Source organism: Camellia sinensis, chromosome 15 (genome assembly GCF_055761805.1).
Source record: "Camellia sinensis isolate YWXY chromosome 15, ASM5576180v1, whole genome shotgun sequence".
Classification (NCBI taxonomy): Eukaryota; Viridiplantae; Streptophyta; class Magnoliopsida; order Ericales; family Theaceae; genus Camellia; species Camellia sinensis.
The window spans coordinates 115,537,094-115,558,057 of record NC_138975.1 but is presented as its reverse complement, the minus strand read 5'-3'; the positions used below and the strand labels follow the sequence as shown (position 1 = coordinate 115,558,057).

The 20,964-nt window shown below is 42.4% G+C and overlaps 1 protein-coding gene across 1 annotated transcript; it reads left to right on the top strand.

The window, feature by feature from the left end:
• Positions 1-6,300: 6,300 nt before the first annotated feature.
• On the top strand, positions 6,301-6,873 carry LOC145813220 (uncharacterized). Its single transcript, XM_082908502.1, has one exon. It carries the CDS (start codon positions 6,301-6,303, stop codon positions 6,871-6,873), a length of 573 nt encoding a protein of 190 aa, XP_082764628.1.
• Positions 6,874-20,964: the final 14,091 nt, after the last annotated feature.

Here is a 20,964-nt window from a genome sequence, read left to right as displayed (position 1 = left end):
AATATGTGAAGAAGTGTGAAAAATGCCAGAAATTCGCGCACCAAATACATCAACCAGCAAGGGAACTCCTACCCTTAACTAGCCCATGGCCTTTCGCAATGTGGGGCTTGGACATAGTAGGACCACTTCCAACAGCACCCGGGGGCAGAAAATTCTTTCTCGCAGCAACAGACTACTTCACAAAGTGGGTGGAAGCAGAAGCATTGACATCAATCAAAGAAAAAGACGTGAAGAAGTTTGTTTGGCAGAATATTATCACTCGGTTTGGCATTCCAAAAGCCCTGATCTCAGACAATGGCACTCAGTTCGACGGCAGAATTTTTAGAAGCTTTTGTGAAGAGTACAAGATAGAGTTCTACAATTCTACACCGGCATATCCTCAAGCAAATGGGCAGGCTGAAGCATCAAATAAAGTCGTCTTGGATGGACTAAAGAAAAGGCTAGAGAAAGCAAAAGGCAAGTGGGCAGATGAACTTCCTCACGTCTTATGGGCTTACCGCACCACGCCTCGGCGATCAACTGGAGAAACACCATTCTCCTTAGCCTATGGAATGGAAGCAGTAATCCCACTAGAAGTTGGCCTCCCCACAATTCGAAGCGAAAATTTCGATCCAGACTTAAATGGAGAAGCCATAGCCTTGGAACTCAACCTTGCAGAAGAAAGAAGGGAACGAGCACTAGTCCACATCGCCTCATACCAACGAGAACTAATCAGAAAATATAGCAAAAAGGTACATCCAAGACAATTCAAGATTGGGGATTGGGTACTACGCAAAGTAATGGGAAACACCTTGGTCCCAGGAGACGGCAAGTTAGGCCCAAATTGGGAAGGTCCTTATAAGGTGGTTGGATTAGCAGGCAAAGGGGCATACCACCTAGAAGACAAGGATGGCAAGGCAATCCCCAGGCCATGGAATACGGCCAATCTCAAATTATTTTACTTTTAGCTTTTCTTTTTCAAACATATGTAATCTTCTCTTCCCTCAATAAAATAAGAAATTCTTTTTTAGCTCAAGTTATTCTTTGTAAAAGTTGGCTTTCAAGACTTATATTGCAAACATGTTATTCTAAGTTAGCTGGAAAAACCAACTTAGAGGTTGGCTGGAATAAACCAACACTTTGTACTCCTTAGCCGAAGTAAGTGCATGACTAAGGAGTGGTTGGCTGGAATAAACCAACTCTTGTTACTCTTCAGCCGAAGTAAGTGTAAGGTTGAAGAGTGGTTGGCTGGAATAAACCAACACTTTGTACTCCTTAGCCGAAGTAAGTGCATGACTAAGGAGTGGTTGGCTGGAATAAACCAACTCTTGTTCCTCTTCAGCCGAAGTAAGTGTAAGGCTGAAGAGTGGTTGGCTGGAATAAACCAACTCTTGTCACTCTTCAGCCGAAGTAAGTGCAGGGCTGAAGAGTGGTTGGCTGGAATAAACCAACTCTTGTTACTCTTCAGCCGAAGTAAGTGTAAGGCTGAAGAGTAGTTGGCTGGAATAAACCAACTCTTGTTACTCTTCAGCCGAAGTAAGTGCAGGGCTGAAGAGTGGTTGGCTGGAATAAACCAACTCTTGTTACTCTTCAGCCGAAGTAAGTGTAAGGTTGAAGAGTGGTTGGCTGGAATAAACCAACACTTTGTACTCCTTAGCTGAAGTAAGTGCATGACTAAGGAGTGGTTGGCTGGAATAAACCAACTCTTGTCACTCTTCAGCCGAAGTAAGTGCAGGGCTGAAGAGTGGTTGGCTGGAATAAACCAACTCTTGTTACTCTTCAGCCGAAGTAAGTGTAAGGCTGAAGAGTAGTTGGCTGGAATAAACCAACACTTTGTACTCCTTAGCCGAAGTAAGTGCATGACTAAGGAGTGGTTGGCTGGAATAAACCAACTCTTGTTACTCTTCAGCCGAAGTAAGTGTAAGGCTGAAGAGTGGTTGGCTGGATTAAACAAACACTTAGTACTCCTCAGCCGAAATAATTACGTCGGCTAAGGAGTGGTTGGCTGGTAAGTATAGTTTAACAAACCAAAAACCGAAACAACACTTGGAGTAATAGAAGACAGTACAAATGCAAGCATACACACAATAACCGGAATAAGAGACGTAAAATTGTCATAGTAAAATTTTCATTGCAAGAGAGGTCATTACAAGGGGGCTTAGTTCGGTTACAAAAAAGAATACAAAGTCAAGCGAAAAGATCATCAATCTCGGCATCAAAGGCAGCATCAGTGACAGCTGGAAGACCGGTCTCTGGTGGCAGGACTCCCTCAGTCACAATAGTGGCATCGACCGGAGCCACAGTTTCATTTGGCTGTTCAATAGTCAGATCTTCAACTCTGGACTCCGGCCGATCTATCTGATCCACGTTTTCAACCGGAGTATCCTCAGAAGCAGAATCTTCGTCAGTATCTGAACCTTCAAGGAATTGCTGCTGCATGGCATCCGCATACCCCGCAAGGGACTTCGGTATAAAGTACTCTGGAGGGTTGAAGACCTCGGTCTGTTGATCATGACCGAGCTTCTCCACAGCCGCCCTCCAGCCGCACTTAAAGAAAAGCTCTTTGGCGGCATCGCATTGCTTGACGTAGGCCGCCTCTGCCTCCTTGAAACCTCGCTTGTACCCCCCCTTGTCGACCGCCTCCATGTTCTCTTTCAGTTCGCTTATTTCGGCGTCCTTTCTCTTCTCAAGCTTCAACAACTCCCGCAAATACTTGTCCTTCATAACAATGGCAGCTTTCTGCTTCTCCGCTTCCGCCGAATTAACTAGATCGGCAAGACGGCCGTTCTCCGCCTCTAGCTCGGCCATTCTCTTTTCGGCTTGTAGTAGTTCGGCCGACTTTGCTTCGGCTTCCGCCATCGCCTGTCTTGTGGTTTTTCGGAGTTCTTGGACTTTCCTATAAGTGACATTGTTCTTTTGCAAGGCCTGGCAAAACAAAAATCTCATCTCAGCCGAAGTAAAAGTTAGAAAAATTTAGACAGGAAAAGACAGACCGAGCTACTTACCAAGATCATGGACTTGGAAGCAGACCGAATTGATTTCATTTCGGTATTCAGTTGCTTCAAGTGGTGCTCCATGTCCTTAGGGAGGCACACACTTTTGGCCAGATTAAAGGCCAGTTGGTGGTCTTTTTCAGCCACGACCGAGTCAGTGGCTTTGATGTTTCGGTCATTGAAGATCAAAGGCGGAGCCCACTTCGGAGATCGAGCTCGGTCAGTTTGCTCTGGTTGGGAGGCAGGATGAGGAATTTGGGGGACGGATTCGACTTCATCAACAAGTTGTTGTTCGGCTGACGTAGATCGGGCGCGTTTTGAAGGGCGAGATGAAGAAGGCCGTTGTGAAGGAAGGGCCACGACGGCGGGCTGCACCTCAGTAGTTGGTGTTACTTCGGCTCTAGTTGTTGAAGTTAGAAGGGCCCTGACTCTGCTCTTCTTTGCCATTTCTTCCTCAGCGGTTAGTGGGACAAGTCTTATCTCGGGCAAAGTTGGGTCCGGTTCTGGGTCTTCCTCGAGAAGAAAATCGGTTACCTTTGCTTTCCGTCGACCGCTGTAACGATAGGTCGGTTTGAAATTTAGAAGCTTGGCCCAATCTCTTTCTTTAACCCGAAATGCAGCTCGCAAGACTCCGAGGTTGGGATAGCTATACAAGGAATGGAGATGGGCGAAATCTGCAAAAAAGAGAAGTGTTAGTTCGGCTAAGGGACTTAACAACCGAGATAGCACACAAAGCAGAAGACCGAAGTAAAATTACCAGGCTCTCCCATTTTCCAATTTATAGGTCGGCCAGGAATTTGAGCTTGAAAATCCTCAAAATTCCCAGAGACCCAAAGGAAATCATCATCGTTAAGATCTTTGTCCAGAGTGTGCTTAATTATCTTCTCTCGGCGGTGGCGAATTCTGAGGTAGTAGACCCACCCAGCATTCTTTGAGCCGATGGAATACTGATGGAATATTTCGGCTAGACCATGATTTAGTCCGGTTTGGTTATTTAATGCGGCTATTCCCATTATAATACGGTATGTATTGGTGGACAGTTGGGTAGGACATAACCTAGTCTGTCTAAGAAATTCGCAGATTAGCGGTTGGACAGGAAACCGTAATCCGGTTTCTATTATTGATTGAAGGGTAAAAGGGACGAAGCCTTCATTATCCCAGGGAGTAGCATCTTTCTTGGCCAACACCAGTTGGACATCATCAGGAATCTGGTAGTCTTGCCTAAATTCGGCCATGCCACCAGGGGTTTCGACTAAATATCTATACTTACCCATTTGTTGTATAAATTACGAATAAATTATTTCGGTACAAAAATTTGGCTCAGTAGCTCGGTTGAGCACACGCAGGAGTGCCTGGGCAACCTAAGTCTGCAAGGTAGAAAACAAAGGGGTTAAGCACAGATCGATTGGACCGCGCTACAAATTATAAGCAAGATATACAAATCCTACTTCGGCTTAGTGGGCTGGTTCTACCTCGGCTCTTCAGAATGTTTTTTAGCTCGGTTTTGAGCACTTTAGACCGGTTTAACGTCTAGGGGCAGCTTTCTGAGTTCGGTCTAAAAAACTAAGAAAGCTGGTCTAGTCCCAAGGCCTAAAACGGTTACAGTATGAGGAAAATTACTTCGGTTGAGCCCTTAGGGGCGGCTTTCTGAGTTCGGTTTAAGAACTAAGAAAGCCGGATTGGCCCCAAAATCTTAGCTCGGTTATAGACCGAAGTACCTAATTCAGTAAGTGCAAGCTTGTTCGGGGATCCTATTTTGGCTAGAGTGGGTCAGAAGAAGCTACTGACATTCCTACAAGTTCTAGTTCGGTTATTTTCTGAATCTATCTACATACATGACACAAACAGTATCCAAGTTCGGTCGGGACGTGATTCTGGATCAAAATCGAAATTTTTTCTCTAGGGTATATGACATATACATAGAGTTCTAATGGTTTCTCCATAAAAGTACAAAAGCGAATCAGAAATGGACAAACTGTTTGCAAAAAACATACAGAACATGGAAAGTAAAGCACGAAAACAAAGAAAGCAAGAAGGATAGGCTTGCTTACCTGTATAAGAGAGAAGCTAGAGATGGAGGCGATGGTAGCAATGGAGGCACGAACACAGCAAACTCAAAGACTCAGGAAGCAAGGGAGAAAAGAAAGTGAAGAATAGAAGGTGAAGTGATTCAAGAAAGAGAAAGGCTGTTTTGTGAAAAGGGAGAGAGAAAAAAGGCGGCAAAAAGAGGCGGGAATTGTACGAAATTTCTGCAGGACGGCGTAACAGTTGGCCACGGCTTATCAGAACCAGCCACGTGTCACTGGAATGGGAAGCGTTACAGACGCTATGATTGAAGAGACGTTTTTGACCGGACAAAACGGGGCCCGGAGTAAAATTAGCTCGGCTTGAAAGTTCAAGAGTTTTTAGTTCGGCCGGAAAAGCTTCGAAACGACGCCAGCTCGGCTGTTGGACAGGTAATCCCAATCATGCTATGCAGATGGAATTAAGGGGCAATTGAGAGGGTAATTTTTGGGAAAGAATTGGGCCGAGCTGTGAGTTGGGCCCTGCGGCCCGAAGTGTGAAGGAATCGATAAAAAGCCGTAGTGTTACTTCGGCCTAGTGGGCAAGGTTACTTCGGCCCAAAGAGGTGAGATTACTCCGGCTCAAAGAAGAAATAGTTACTTCGGCCTAAGGAAGAATAAAGCTACTCCGGTTGGAGGCAACTTGGAGTTAGGCCGGTCTCAGAATTAGTCCGGTCGCGATATGTACAGGGAAGGCCGGTTTCGGGATTAGTCCGGTCGTCACATACTATGGTTAGGTCGGTCAGAACTTGTTACTGGGAAGGTTGACCTAAGCACACCAAGGTTGAACAGGGGCAGCCGAAGTAAGGAGTTAGAGGGGAAGACCGAGCTAAGGATAGTTCGGCTCTCTGTGGCTCGGTATCGCCAATTTTACTTCGGTCACATGGAAGTTCGGCCACAGAGGAAACCATCCCACTTGGTTTAAGCAGTGGGGGAGGGTGTAAAAGGATAAGCATTATCCTTTGGAGTATGAATCCTAGGAGGACTTTGCATGGGGAAATACAAGTCCTATCAGGATTGTGCCACGGGAAACTTATAAAAGCCTACAAATATCACCTTGGAGGAGGTAATTGAACACAATCTTTCTGAGAACTTAGAGCTTTGTCTACTTGTCAAGTTTTCTGACTTAGGCATCGGAGAGGTTTCCGGCACACACCCGCCGGCCAGCTCACGTTTGTGTTTTCAGGTGACAAAGCGACGTCGTACGGAGAAGCGTGGACTTGGTCAACAGGATTATACGAGGAGAATTATTTCCTCCCCGTACAATGGGGGATCTCAATCAAGTCCGTGGGTGGTCAGAAAAAATCAGCTCTCATCGCCGCACTATTCCAGGAGCTTCGGCCTTTAATGACTTAATCTTTCGCAATCGCTTGGTCGATCTCCCCTCTCAAGGGGTGTGGTATACTTGGTGCAACAACCGACGGCAATCCGATATGGTTTATGAGCGTCTCGATCGGGTTCTGGCTTCCTCCAGTTGGGTAACAAAATTCACTTCTTTTTCGTTGGTGACCTTGCCTATTCAAAGATCCGATCATAGTCCGTTGCTTCTTGACTCTAGTCAAATGGAACTCTGTGGAAAAAAATGGGACAGATTTGAGGCCGTGTGGTTGATAGATCCTACAACTCAGGAAATTTTACAAAAAGTTTGGAAGGTGCCCATTCAAGGTGCCGACTCATGCCTTCGTCATCAAACTATCCTCTTTCAATATCTCAAAAACTGGAATGCGTTGTCTTTCCGAAGCATGAAGGGTCAAATTGAAGACATCCAAGCTCGCTTACAGCAAGTTCAAGGATCGTTACAATCTTCGGGCTCTCATTCCTCTGAGATGGATTTGTGACTTCAACTGGATTTTTTGTTACAAAAGCAGGAATTATATTGCGCTCAACGTTCTAAACAACAATGGCTGCATTTGGGAGACCGCAATACAAAATTTTTTCATCAAATGGCCTCCTGGAGGCGGAGTCGAAACCGTATCTCGTGTATTCAGGACAAAGATGGGACTGTGCTGACTCATCCGCAGGACATTCAACGGGCTTTTGTGGAGCATTTCCAGCAACTCTTCTCGCCTTTACCGGACTCCAACAACTTGCACATGGACTCTCTGGACTCAAGTTCTTTTCCTTCCCATTTCAATTTAATTGGTGTCATGAATAGTCATTTATCTCTCGACAACTCCACCTTTCTGGACCAACCTTTTTCTTTGGAGGAAATTCGATCTGCTGTATTTCAAATGGGGAAGTTTAAGGCCCCGGGGCCGGATGGATATATAGCGGGATTCTATCAAACATATTGGGCGACTATGGGACAATCGGTTTCTGAAGCGGTGTTGGGGTTTCTTAATTCAAGCAACTTATTTACTCCAATCAACAAAACCTTCATTTGCCTTATTCCTAAAAAGAAGAGTCCTCTTACGGTGAATGATTATCGGCCCATTAGTTTGTGCAATGTGATGTATAAAATCGGCGCTAAAGTTCTTGCTAATCGCCTTAGCTTGGTGCTTCCGGACTTAATTTCAGACAATCAATGTGCTTTCTGGAAGGGTCGCCTTATTTCGGATAATGTCTTGCTGGCCCATGAAGTTCTTGACTATATCAAAAAATATAAGCTGGGGCGTTTATCTTGTTTTGGGTTAAAGTTGGATATGAACAAAGCCTATGACCGCGTTAGTTGGGATTTTCTTCAGGCCGCCATGGCTAAATTGGGATTCTCACCTAAATGGATACAATTAATTTCCCAATGCGTCTCTACTGTCCAATTTGTTGTTCTCATTAATGGAGTGCCTTCATTGTTTTTTCAACCAAAGGCGGGGTTACGTCAAGGAGATCCCCTTTCACCGTATTTATTCTTGATAGTTATGCAAGTATTGTCGGAAGGCTTTGCTCATTTGGCGTCTCTTAATGTCTGTCGAGGAATTGCCATTAGCCGGAAATCCCCCCCCCATTTCTCACTTGCTCTTCGTTGATGATTATTTTATTTTTCAACACTATAACCCAGCGGATATCTGTTGCCTTCACTGGTTTTTAAATGCCTTCTGCTTCTTTTCTGGGCTTCGCATAAATTTTCATAAATCGGAACTTTTCGTAAGTTCAAATTTTTTACTTTCAGCCCAGGACTGGCTCGTCTCTCTTTTTGGTGTTAAAGTTGTTCCCAAACCCGGGATCTATTTGGGCGCTTACTTGGGGTTCTCGGGGCGTTCTAAGTCCGAGATCTTTAATTCTCTTTTGAGCAGAGTCCAATCCAAGCTTCAAGGCTGGAAATGTGAATTTTTGAATTTTGCAGGTAGGGGAATTTTGGTGAAACACGTGCTTCACTCCATTCCTGTGTATCTTATGTCTGTTTTTCGCATGCCCGACTGTTTCCAACATAAGCTTACAGCTATAATCCGCCAATTTCTCTGGGCTTCACCCAAGGGTTCGAGTTTACCATGGAAAAAATGGACATCTTTATGCTTTCCAAAAATTTGGGGTGGTCTCGGATTTCGAAACCTTACTTGCTTCAATCAAGCTTTACTAGCAAAGCAAGCATGGCGGCTCTTGCCCTCACCCAATTTATTGTTCTCGAAAGTTCTACTCGGCAAATATTGTCAACGAAGTTCTTTCCTTGCGGCTCAGCCTTCTTCGTCATCATCTTGGGGATGGCGGAGTATTTTATGGGGACATACATTGTTACTGTTGGGGCTTCAGTGGGTAGTGGGGAATGGTCGGAGTATCAACCCGTTTGAAGATCAGTGGATTCCGATTGTCTCCAATCCTTGTAGAGGAAGAGGGTTGACTAATCTTTGTCCTGCAATACGGGTAGAACATTTCATTGATCCCTCCTCTTATTCTTGGCGACTAGATTTGTTAAATGTGTTTTTTCCTGCCCATGTTATCCCTCACATTTTATCAATTCACATTCCACATGAGGCGCTTGAGGACAAACTTGTTTGGAGCCCATTGAAACACGGCCAATATTCGGTTAAATCAGGATACAAGCAGGCCTTAATGCGACAGTTCCCGGACTATTGTAGGCCTGATCCGGATTGGTCACTCTGGAAAAAATTATGGCACTTAAAGATCCCTCCCAAATGGACCTTGTTTTTGTGGAAATGCCTACACAATATACTCCCAGTTAAGCACGAACTCAAGAAACGAGGGTTCCAAGTTGAACCTCTCTGCTCCCGTTGCGCCGAATCTGAGGAAACTATTGAACATCTATTTTTTAACTGTCCCTTTTTCTCATCGGGTTTGGCGTGGGTCTGCATTGGGATTAGATTTTGGAGTGGGAATCCCTTTATCCTTCTCCTCCTGGTTCAAGAATTGGGTGGAGCAAATTACAAATGGTGAGATTTTAGTTCATTCCATTGCCTTATTATGGGCCATCTGGTTGCAGCGTAATTCGGTTGAATTCCGGTCTGAAGTTATGTCCATTGCGCATACATTAGCCACAGCTCGGGAATTGTTATTCACCTTTCTGTCGCCATACCCTTATGTTCCTCATAATATGTCATCTACTGCTTCTGCTGCTCTAAGGCCCACTGATACACAAATTGTTTTGCAGAATGCTGCCTTTTCCCTTGCAAATTTCCCGCAACAACGGATTGTTGTCAATGGGTCTTGGATCTCGATTACGGACAGAACTGGGTTGGCTTGGGTTTGGCTAGATGCCGATAACCACATTGTCAAGCATGAAGCCATTTTGGGGCCTCCTATGCTCTCTCCTCAACAAGCAGAGGCTGCTTCGGTTCTCCATGCAATGCGTTGGGCATCCCAGCAAGGTATCCAGTGCCTCCTCTTGCAAACCGATTGCCTGGTTTTGGTGCAACTTCTGCATACCTCTAATCAACATAGTGATTGGTAGCTTCACTCTCTTTTGAGTGATATTTTGTTATGCTCTAAAAAATTTGTATATGTTGTCCTAGAAAAAGTAGACAGAGCCGAGGTACACTCTGCTCATTCTCTTGCAACTTCTGTAAGAAATGCTTCTGATATTTAATGAAATCTCTAAGCTGCTTTAGTCCTCAAAAATTTAAATTTAAAAATTTTAAATTTAAAGAGTTCACCGGATTATCACGATACCCATTGCCATAATCAAAGATGATGACTCTAGGAAGCTCCTTTTTTATAGTTAACATAGATGAACTAGTAAGTAAGGCCAAGTTTGGGAAGACTAAATAAGTGTACTTTTTGATTTTTTATGAAATATGGGTTGGATTTTGGTTGGGTTTGAAGTGATGTGTTAGAGAGGTGATGTGACTTAAATAAGATGATGTGACTTAAATAGGATAGTGACTTTTTGACTTTTGAATTTTTTAGAAGATGCCAAACTTGGAAGTTTTAGAGTTAAGCTTCCTTTTTGTGCATGAATGGATGAATTTGTGTATTTTGCTGAGGGGTTTAATTACCTTCACGCCGTTATTCATATACCTAAAAGGCATGGATACAGACATGTGACAGGACACTGACACATCGACATGCAAATTTTTTAAAAAATGTAGAACATGACACAATAGGGACGCCTGTAAAATATGTAATTTATTTATTTATGATATATTATATATATGAATGAATAATTATTATGTCATATATATGAATATTTAAATCTAATATATTCATTTCTTAAAGGAGAATATGTATAAATTTACTTAATTTTTGTTTTATCATTGGATTCTAAGTTTTTTTATAATTTTTGTTTTATCATTGGATTCTAAGTTACTTAATTTTTGTTTTATCATTGGATTCTAAATTATTTTATTCGAACTTATAATATATTTTATATGTCTAAGTATTAGAAAGAGTCTAGTGAATATTGTGTCATGTCGGTGTTAGACACAACACGTTACCTTTTTAAAAGTGTCCATTCTTCTTAGATTGATACTCATTAAACTCTGTGGCTTTTTTTAAGGATGTATACACTCTAAACCTCAAAGTTGCATCTCTTTTATAGGCTAAAATTTTCGTGTTTGAAAAGAGAGTTAGATTTTTTTTAGTCACATATGATGTTTGTAAGAAAAAAAGTAAAATGATTATAAATTTGATGTGACATTTTGTTTTATTATCTATTTTAACTTATTTTGACTTTTTATAAATTTTAACTTGAAAAAAAGCTAAAAATCCACTTGTCAAACAGCGCCTATATGGGGTCTTCTTTATTTTGAGTCTAATCTAGGGGTTAAGAGTAATTTGTTCAAGAAAAAATAAATCAAACAGGAGTTTTATCCTCGTCTTGGAAAACCAAATAATGTGATCAGGATTGGCACATGTCAGACCATTTTGCCTATGATGACCCCAAAATCTTGCATATGACAAGTGTAACTCTGCATATGGAGGGGCCTTTTGGAAAGTAAAAAAAAAAAAATCAACTTCTAATTTTTTATCTATTTTTGATCACATTACCTCTCACATTTTTTATTCACAAACAGACAATAGACTAAAAAAGTCAAAAATTAATTTTTTACCAACTTCCCAAAACACCACAGAGTATCTTCACCTAAATTATGATGCTAATAAAAATAAGTATACTTTTTAATTTTTTACGAAAAAATATGTAAAAAAATAAAGAGGTGATGTGATCCAGATAAATGCACTCATCTAAATAAGTGTACTTATCTAAATAAATGCACTTATTTAATTTATGCCAAATAATGTGTCGAGAGAGAGAGAGAGAGTTCTGTATATTTTGAAATGTGCATGAGGCGTTATGTTCCCCTACTCATCATTTTTGTATAAACTAGTTGAACCCCCACGCGTTCTGTATATTCTGGAATGTGCATGAGATGTTATGTTCCCCTACTCATCATTTTTTTATAAACTAATTGGACCCACGCGATCATTGATAAGAATAATACCACAAGACAAATAAAGAAAAAAATTTCGAGAAAATCTCCGACACAAAATACACTATCCCCCCCCCCCCCAAAATTCTATTAATCATGAACACATCTGACATGAAATTATGAACCAACAAACAACTTAAATCCTTATTGTCTTAAAATATAACTTCATGACACAAAATACACTATTCCCCCCCTCCCCCCCCCTCCCCCTCCGTTCTGTCAATCATGAACACATCTGATATGAAATTATGAACCATCAAACAACTTAAATCCTTATTGTCTTAAAATATAACTTCATGGGTTGGCCAGTTAGAAGGATTTTCCTTCTCTCTAGCATCAATGATAAAGCTAAAACTGAAAACAAATCCATCTTCAAGTTTTCCCTACGAAGTTAATTGAAAAATAACATTAATAACTTGCATCAGTACAAATGATTTTATAAAAATGTGGATATCTTGACAAATAGTTTGGGGGTGAGTATCTCAAGAAAAAATAATAGGTGCATTGTGGTCGATAAAACTAATAATGTATTCTCAATCACAAAAAAAATAATAATAATAATAAAATTACGTGTTTATATCAGTTTATTACTTAGGAGTAATATCGTAATAGTGGCCTAATGACTTCTGAATAACGTAAATCCATAATATAAAAAACAATCATTTGTTAAACAAAGAATACACAAGAGACTAATTAATTCATCAAAATGTGTTGAGGCATCTCTAGATATGAGACTAATTTTCTTTTAAGTAGATTATCATGAAACATAACATTGTTAAAATGTGCAAGTTCACCATTTACACTTTTGAAATTTCTCATCAAAAAAAAAGTGAAGTATGTCAAAATGTGAATACCAAAGAGAATTTTTTCACTCACCCTTGGACATAAACCACCAAGGCACTCTCATTGGATGCACCAGCAAGTGAAGTGATGTAATAATTCTTGTCCTCAACACAGGCCTCGTATACTAAATACACATTTCTATTGGCTTACTATTACCAGACCTCATACTCAAAGGCCATGAAACATGGAGGAGAGTTTTTTTTCACCTACTGTCACGCCCCCAAACCGCCCGTAGTAGTTTGGTGCCGTGATGGCCAGTAACCCGAGGTTACCGAAGGCCGTCTTACAATTTTAGATACAACAAAATGGAACACAAAATACATCCTGACCAAAAGGCTTCTCAAGCCGACATATGCCAAAACAAACAAAGAAAACATAAGCCGAGAAGCATAATCTTCAAGACGATGCAAAACGCAAATCCAAAACATGTCGGCAAAGCACCCAAAACACATCGGCAATCACGTCTAGGCCTCAACGCCTTCTTGTTCATCACCTACATATATATAGAGAGGGTGAGCTTGGATACTCAGTGAATGATACTAGAAATAAAGGTTTTGCATGATTGATATCCAAGATTTCTTTCAAAACTATACATAGCATACTTTTCGATCAAGAGGGAAATCAAGTTCATTTGCCGGCTTTCAAGTTCCTTGGATGTTAATAACATCTACTTATTTCAAGGGGTGATGACATATCAAGACAAGAGTTTCAAGACAAGCTGTGCTGCGAAAGTTTAGAGTCCTCTAGCACTAAGGACTGTCAAGACAAGCTGTGCTGCGAAAGTTTATAGTCCTCTAGCACTAAGGACTGTCAAGACAAGCTGTGCTGCGAAAGTTTATAGTCCTCTAGCACTAAGGACTGTCAAGACAAGCTGTGCTGCGAAAGTTTATAGTCCTCTAGCACTAAGGACTGTCAAGACAAGCTGTGCTGCGAAAGTTTATAGTCCTCTAGCACTAAGGACTGTCAAGACAAGTCATCAAAACAAGATAGCATTTGATATACAAAATAGGGATAGTCATTCATGCTAGATCAAGTACTTTTCAAAACAAGGCAAGACGAGATTTATGAAAGCAAGTGTAACATAGCTTTATTAAAAATACCACTCACATCGTTTCTTCACACGTCGGGGTCGAGACAAGCCCAAGTCCTACAACACATGGCAAAGCCTATTGAATGCGCTTTCAAACAAGTCTCTCATATACACAAATGTTTTCGGAAAACATGCTGGGCACCAACCAGGTCTAGGCCGAGGTTCCACACCTCCTTGCCGAGGTGTGTTCCCGAGGGCCACATGCAAGGAAAGAGGTCGGGAAACTCTGGGTTTCCCTCTGTTGATGAACATGAAGAACATGAGTGTGAAAACATGAAAAATACGAATGCTTGATCATAATCCGCCATCACAAATCTGGGATTTTCGTGCTATGAGTTTGAAAACATGGACCTGGGTACCCGTAGTTGAAAATCATGCAAGAACAAACACAAAACATGAGTCTAGGCGAAAAGCTTTCGGATCAAAACAAGACTTTCTTGAAGAACACATGAATGTCATTTTCTCTTTCTAGAATCGAGCTTCAAAACGATGCATGGCTTACAAATCATTTTCAATCATGCAATGCAATAACATAAACATAAAGAACATCATGAGCAGATCAAGAATCTAACCTTAGAACACGGATCTAACGGTTCGATCTCTAGGAATCAAGCTTGAAGATCTACTTCTCTCTCAAGAACTCTTCTCCCTCTTCTAGAGCTTCTCTCTCTCTACAAGGCAAGTTTATGATACCAAATGATAGTTTTCTATACCCGGTTCTGGGGTTAACCCTCTGCTGAGACACGTGGCGGCGACTGGTTGGGTTCATCCTGAAAAGGTGGCTGACAGGCCAGACAAAGCATGGTGGAAGGGTATTCAAAAAGCAAAGCGGTATGGGCTCTCTGACGGGGCAATGACATCGGCTAACAACAAGGCGTATCTAACACGCTACACAGAATGACACTCCGGCAAGGGGTGACATCGGCTAACAAAGACTTCGGCAACTAAGGTGACAATGACCTCGGCTAGGAAGGACAACACTTGACTAAGCTGTGCCACATCTTGGCCTAGATGCGCCACACGTCGGCCTAGGTCATACCACTTCCAGGACGAGATCACTTGGGTGCAAGGTAACATCTCGGCTAAGGTGGTCAAGGCAAGGACTGAGGTCGACAAGGGGTTTCAAGATACTAAGGCCAGACTAAGGAAGACCTCGGCATTGGAATAACGTCGGCTAGAAGCAAGGCGTGACCTAAGTTTTAACATCAAGGAAGGAACAAGACAAGTACACTACACTTAGACAAATCACAAGGCTTCAAATCAAGGCACGAATCTCACTTGTTAAAGCAAAACAAGTCACAACACACACATGCAAGCTTAACAAGTCATAATCATGCAAATGCTCATGAACATGATTAAGATGAAAAAATGTGGGTTCTTACAGTCTACCCTCCTTAAGGAAGTTTGGTCCCCAAACTTAAGTTACCTTGACCTACGAATAACTCCGGGTAACAGATTTTCATCTCCTCTTCCTTTTCCCATGTGGCCTCCCCGCCATAATGCTTCTCCCATTCGATTTTCACCATCGATATCGACTTGTTTCTCAACTGTCTCACTTGTCTGTCAATAATCCTCATCGGTTTCTCTTCGTAGCCCAAGTCTTCATTAACTACAACCCCGGAGTAATCTATTACATGCAGTGGGTCTCGGATATATTTTCTCAGCATCGAAACATGGAACACACTGTGGACTCGACTCAAATCTGGTGGCAAAGCAAGCCTGTAAGCAACGGTGTTAATCCTCTCAAGAATTTCAAATGGCCCAACGTATCGGGGTGCAAGCTTGCCCTTCTTCCCAAATCTCGTAACTCCTGTCATCGGCGAGACCTTCAAAAATACATGGTCCCCAATTTCAAATTCTAACTCCCTCCTTCTTTGATCGGCATAACACTTCTGTCGACTCTGTGCAGTCTTAATCCTTTGCTGAATGAGTTTGATCTTTTCAGTTGTCATTCGAACCAATTCGGGGCCAATTAGAGCTTTGTCTCCCACTTCAGTCCAACATATCGGCGATTTACATTCCCTTCCATACAAAGCTTCATACGGCGCCATGCCAATGCTGGCTTGATAACTGTTGTTGTACGCGAACTCTACTAATGGCAAATGTGATTCCCAACTTCCCTGGAGGTCCAACACGCACAGTCTGAGCATGTCTTCGAGTGTCTGAATCGTTCTTTCTGTCTGTCCGTCGGTCTGGGGGTGAAAGGCTGTGCTAAACCTCAACTCTGTCCCCAAGGCTCCTTGTAGACTCTGCCAAAATCTAGAAACGAACTTCGGATCTCGGTCTGACACAATGGACATCGGCACACCATGAAGCCTAACGATCTCATTCATGTACAATTCGGCAAGTCGGTTGGCATTGAATGTAGTCTTGACAGGCAAAAAGTGAGCTGACTTAGTAAACCTGTCAACTATAACCCAAATGGAATCCATACCTCTTTGCGTCCTCGGCAAACCCACTACGAAATCCATGGAGATGTGCTCCCATTTCCACTCAGGAATTGACAAGGGTTGAAGAAGTCCTGCTGGTCTCTGGTGTTCTGCCTTCACTCGCTGACAACACAGACACTGAGATACAAACTCGGCTATCTCTCTTTTCATGTTTGGCCACCAAAAGGTCCGCTTTACGTCCCGATACATCTTGGTGCTCCCTGGATGAGCGGCAAATTTGGAACTATGGGCCTCTTGCAAAATCTTCCTTTTTAACTCTGGTACGTCGGCCACGCACAATCTTCCTTCAAACTTAAGCACCTGATTCTCTATAGTGTATCCCGGCCTCGGCTTGGTGACGAATTCATCAGTTACCTTCTTGAGGAATTTATCCTCCCTCTAACTAGTCTTCACTTCCTCAATAATAGTTGGTTCCACCGAAACCGCTGTCAGGCACGCCAAACTTCCAACTAACTTCCTGCTCAATGCGTCGGCTACGGAATTTGCCTTACCTGGGTGGTACTGAATCTGCATGTCATAATCCTTCAGTAGCTCGAGCCATCTTCTCTGCCTCATATTTAACTCTTTCTGGGTGAACAAGTATTTCAGACTCTTGTGGTCGGTGAAAACTTGGCAAGATGTTCCGTACAGGTAATGACGCCAGATCTTCAGAGCAAAAACCACGGCAGCTAACTCCAGGTCATGGGTAGGATAATTCTTTTCATTGGGCTTCAATTGACGAGACGCGTACGCTATGACTTTACCTTTTTGCATTAAAACGCAACCCAAACCTTTGTGTGAAGCATCGCTGTAAATCTGAAATTCTTCATTAGCTGATGGTAGTACCAAAACTGGTGCTGTAACCAACCTCGCCTTCAGCTCCTGGAAAGCTGATTCTCTTTCGTCGGTCCATTCATAAGCTGTTCCCTTCTTCGTTAGTTGTGTCAATGGCACTGCAATCCTCGAGAAATCCTTTACAAACTTTCTGTAATAACCTGCCAAACCCAGAAAACTACGAATCTCGGACACGTTGGTCGGCGTCGGCCAATTCACAATGGCTTCAATCTTACTGGGGTCAACTGATATACCGTCTTCATTAATCACATGCCCTAGAAACGAAATGCTGGAAAGCCAAAACTCGCATTTACTTAACTTGGCGTACAACTTCTTATCTCTCAAGGTCTGCAGGGCAAGTCTCAGATGATTCTCGTGCTCGCTCGCACTCCCAGAATAGATCAATATGTCGTCGATAAAAATAATGACAAATTCATCTAGGTACGGCTTAAAGACTCTGTTCATCAGGTCCATGAATGCTGCTGGGGCATTGGTTACTCCGAAGGGCATCACCAAAAATTCGTAGTGGCCATATCTTGTCCGAAAAGCAGTCTTCTCGATATCCTCGGCTTTAACCTTCAACTGGTGGTAGCCCGACCTAAGGTCAATCTTGGAAAAGACTCGTGCTCCTCGTAGCTGATCAAGCAAATCATCGATTCTTGGCAATGGGTATTTGTTCTTAATGGTCACCTTATTAAGTTCTCTGTAGTCAATGCAAAGACGAAGGGTGCCGTCCTTTTTCTTAACAAATAAAACGGGTGCTCCCCACGGTGAAGTGCTCGGCCTGACGAATCCCTTATCCAACAATTCTTGTAATTGCGATTTCAGTTCTCTAAGTTCAGCTGGAGCCATTCTGTAGGGTGTTTTGGAGATAGGTTGTGTTCCTGGCAAGACGTCCACAGTAACTCTATTTCTCTATCGACAAGGTGGCCAGGCAACTCAGTCGGAAAGACGTCGGAGAATTCCTCCACAACGGGTATGTCGGCTAACTCAACATTTCCATTCAGATCACTTAGTATACTGCATAAGTAACCCTTACATCCTTTTTGGATCAACTTGTAGGCCTTCATGGATGAGATTAAGTAAGGTGGGGGTACAACTCCTTTACCCTGGAAAATGACCTCGGCTTGACTTGGGGTCTACCTCTCCTCATGATGCTAGGGGGGGGGAGATGCAAGATGAGACTTTAAAACAACTAAACAGATAACACATATGCAAGTAACGAGCGTCTAAGCCAAAACGAGGCACACATAGTCAAGTAGCAAGCAATATGATGCAATCTTAACTTTCTTCTAAGGGAAATCCTAGGCTCTCTAGAACTCAAGGTGTGTGATTAACGTACTACAAGGATCTTGTGCTCTGATACCAATCTGTCACGCCCCCAAACCGCCCCTAGTAGTTTGGTGCCGTGATGGCCAGTAACCCGAGGTTACCGAAGGCCGTCTTACAATTTTAGATACAACAAAATGGAACACAAAATACATCCTGACCAAAAGGCTTCTCAAGCCGACATATGCCAAAACAAACAAAGAAAACATAAGCCGAGAAGCATAATCTTCAAGACGATGCAAAACGCAAATCCAAAACATGTCGGCAAAGCACCCAAAACACATCGGCAATCACGTCTAGGCCTCAACGCCTTCTTGTTCATCACCTACATATATATAGAGAGGGTGAGCTTGGATACTCAGTGAATGATACTAGAAATAAAGGTTTTGCATGATTGATATCCAAGATTTCTTTCAAAACTATACATAGCATACTTTTCGATCAAGAGGGAAATCAAGTTCATTTGCCGGCTTTCAAGTTCCTTGGATGTTAATAACATCTACTTATTTCAAGGGGTGATGACATATCAAGACAAGAGTTTCAAGACAAGCTGTGCTGCGAAAGTTTAGAGTCCTCTAGCACTAAGGACTGTCAAGACAAGCTGTGCTGCGAAAGTTTATAGTCCTCTAGCACTAAGGACTGTCAAGACAAGCTGTGCTGCGAAAGTTTATAGTCCTCTAGCACTAAGGACTGTCAAGACAAGCTGTGCTGCGAAAGTTTATAGTCCTCTAGCACTAAGGACTGTCAAGACAAGTCATCAAAACAAGATAGCATTTGATATACAAAATAGGGATAGTCATTCATGCTAGATCAAGTACTTTTCAAAACAAGGCAAGACGAGATTTATGAAAGCAAGTGTAACATAGCTTTATTAAAAATACCACTCACATCGTTTCTTCACACGTCGGGGTCGAGACAAGCCCAAGTCCTACAACACATGGCAAAGCCTATTGAATGCGCTTTCAAACAAGTCTCTCATATACACAAATGTTTTCGGAAAACATGCTGGGCACCAACCAGGTCTAGGCCGAGGTTCCACACCTCCTTGCCGAGGTGTGTTCCCGAGGGCCACATGCAAGGAAAGAGGTCGGGAAACTCTGGGTTTCCCTCTGTTGATGAACATGAAGAACATGAGTGTGAAAACATGAAAAATACGAATGCTTGATCATAATCCGCCATCACAAATCTGGGATTTTCGTGCTATGAGTTTGAAAACATGGACCTGGGTACCCGTAGTTGAAAATCATGCAAGAACAAACACAAAACATGAGTCTAGGCGAAAAGCTTTCGGATCAAAACAAGACTTTCTTGAAGAACACATGAATGTCATTTTCTCTTTCTAGAATCGAGCTTCAAAACGATGCATGGCTTACAAATCATTTTCAATCATGCAATGCAATAACATAAACATAAAGAACATCATGAGCAGATCAAGAATCTAACCTTAGAACACGGATCTAACGGTTCGATCTCTAGGAATCAAGCTTGAAGATCTACTTCTCTCTCAAGAACTCTTCTCCCTCTTCTAGAGCTTCTCTCTCTCTACAAGGCAAGTTTATGATACCAAATGATAGTTTTCTATACCCGGTTCTGGGGTTAACCCTCTGCTGAGACACGTGGCGGCGACTGGTTGGGTTCATCCTGAAAAGGTGGCTGACAGGCCAGACAAAGCATGGTGGAAGGGTATTCAAAAAGCAAAGCGGTATGGGCTCTCTGACGGGGCAATGACATCGGCTAACAACAAGGCGTATCTAACACGCTACACAGAATGACACTCCGGCAAGGGGTGACATCGGCTAACAAAGACTTCGGCAACTAAGGTGACAATGACCTCGGCTAGGAAGGACAACACTTGACTAAGCTGTGCCACATCTTGGCCTAGATGCGCCACACGTCGGCCTAGGTCATACCACTTCCAGGACGAGATCACTTGGGTGCAAGGTAACATCTCGGCTAAGGTGGTCAAGGCAAGGACTGAGGTCGACAAGGGGTTTCAAGATACTAAGGCCAGACTAAGGAAGACCTCGGCATTGGAATAACGTCGGCTAGAAGCAAGGCGTGACCTAAGTTTTAACATCAAGGAAGGAACAAGACAAGTACACTACACTTAGACAAATCACAAGGCTTCAAATCAAGGCACGAATCTCACTTGTTAAAGCAAAACAAGTCACAACACACACATGCAAGCTTAACAAGTCATAATCATGCAAATGCTCATGAACATGATTAAGATGAAAAAATGTGGGTTCTTACACCTACAATATAGTAACAGGCATGTCCTTGGCCAGTGGTCAGCCACCAACCATCTCATTACATCATGCAGACAAAAAGCATCAAACATATTCTCACATTAATCATGCTTTTTAATAATGAATTAGAAATGCTTGCTAATCAAGTCCATGAAACTTTGATATGTTAAATTATTACTATTCATACTTTTGAATCTCCATTTCAACAACAATGGAGTTGAGGTGATAGGTCATTACAAGTCCAAAGGTATTGCTTATATATCCTTTCCTTGGGTTTGGGCAAGAGAGGGGGAAGTGGATCTAGGGGGGAGAAGAAATCTTAGTTTCAAATTTAAAAGGG

Bases quoted from the DNA above. Each gene is read 5' to 3' on its own strand.
- LOC145813220 (XM_082908502.1), top strand. From the start codon at position 6,301: ATGGGGGATCTCAATCAAGTCCGTGGGTGGTCAGAAAAAATCAGCTCT.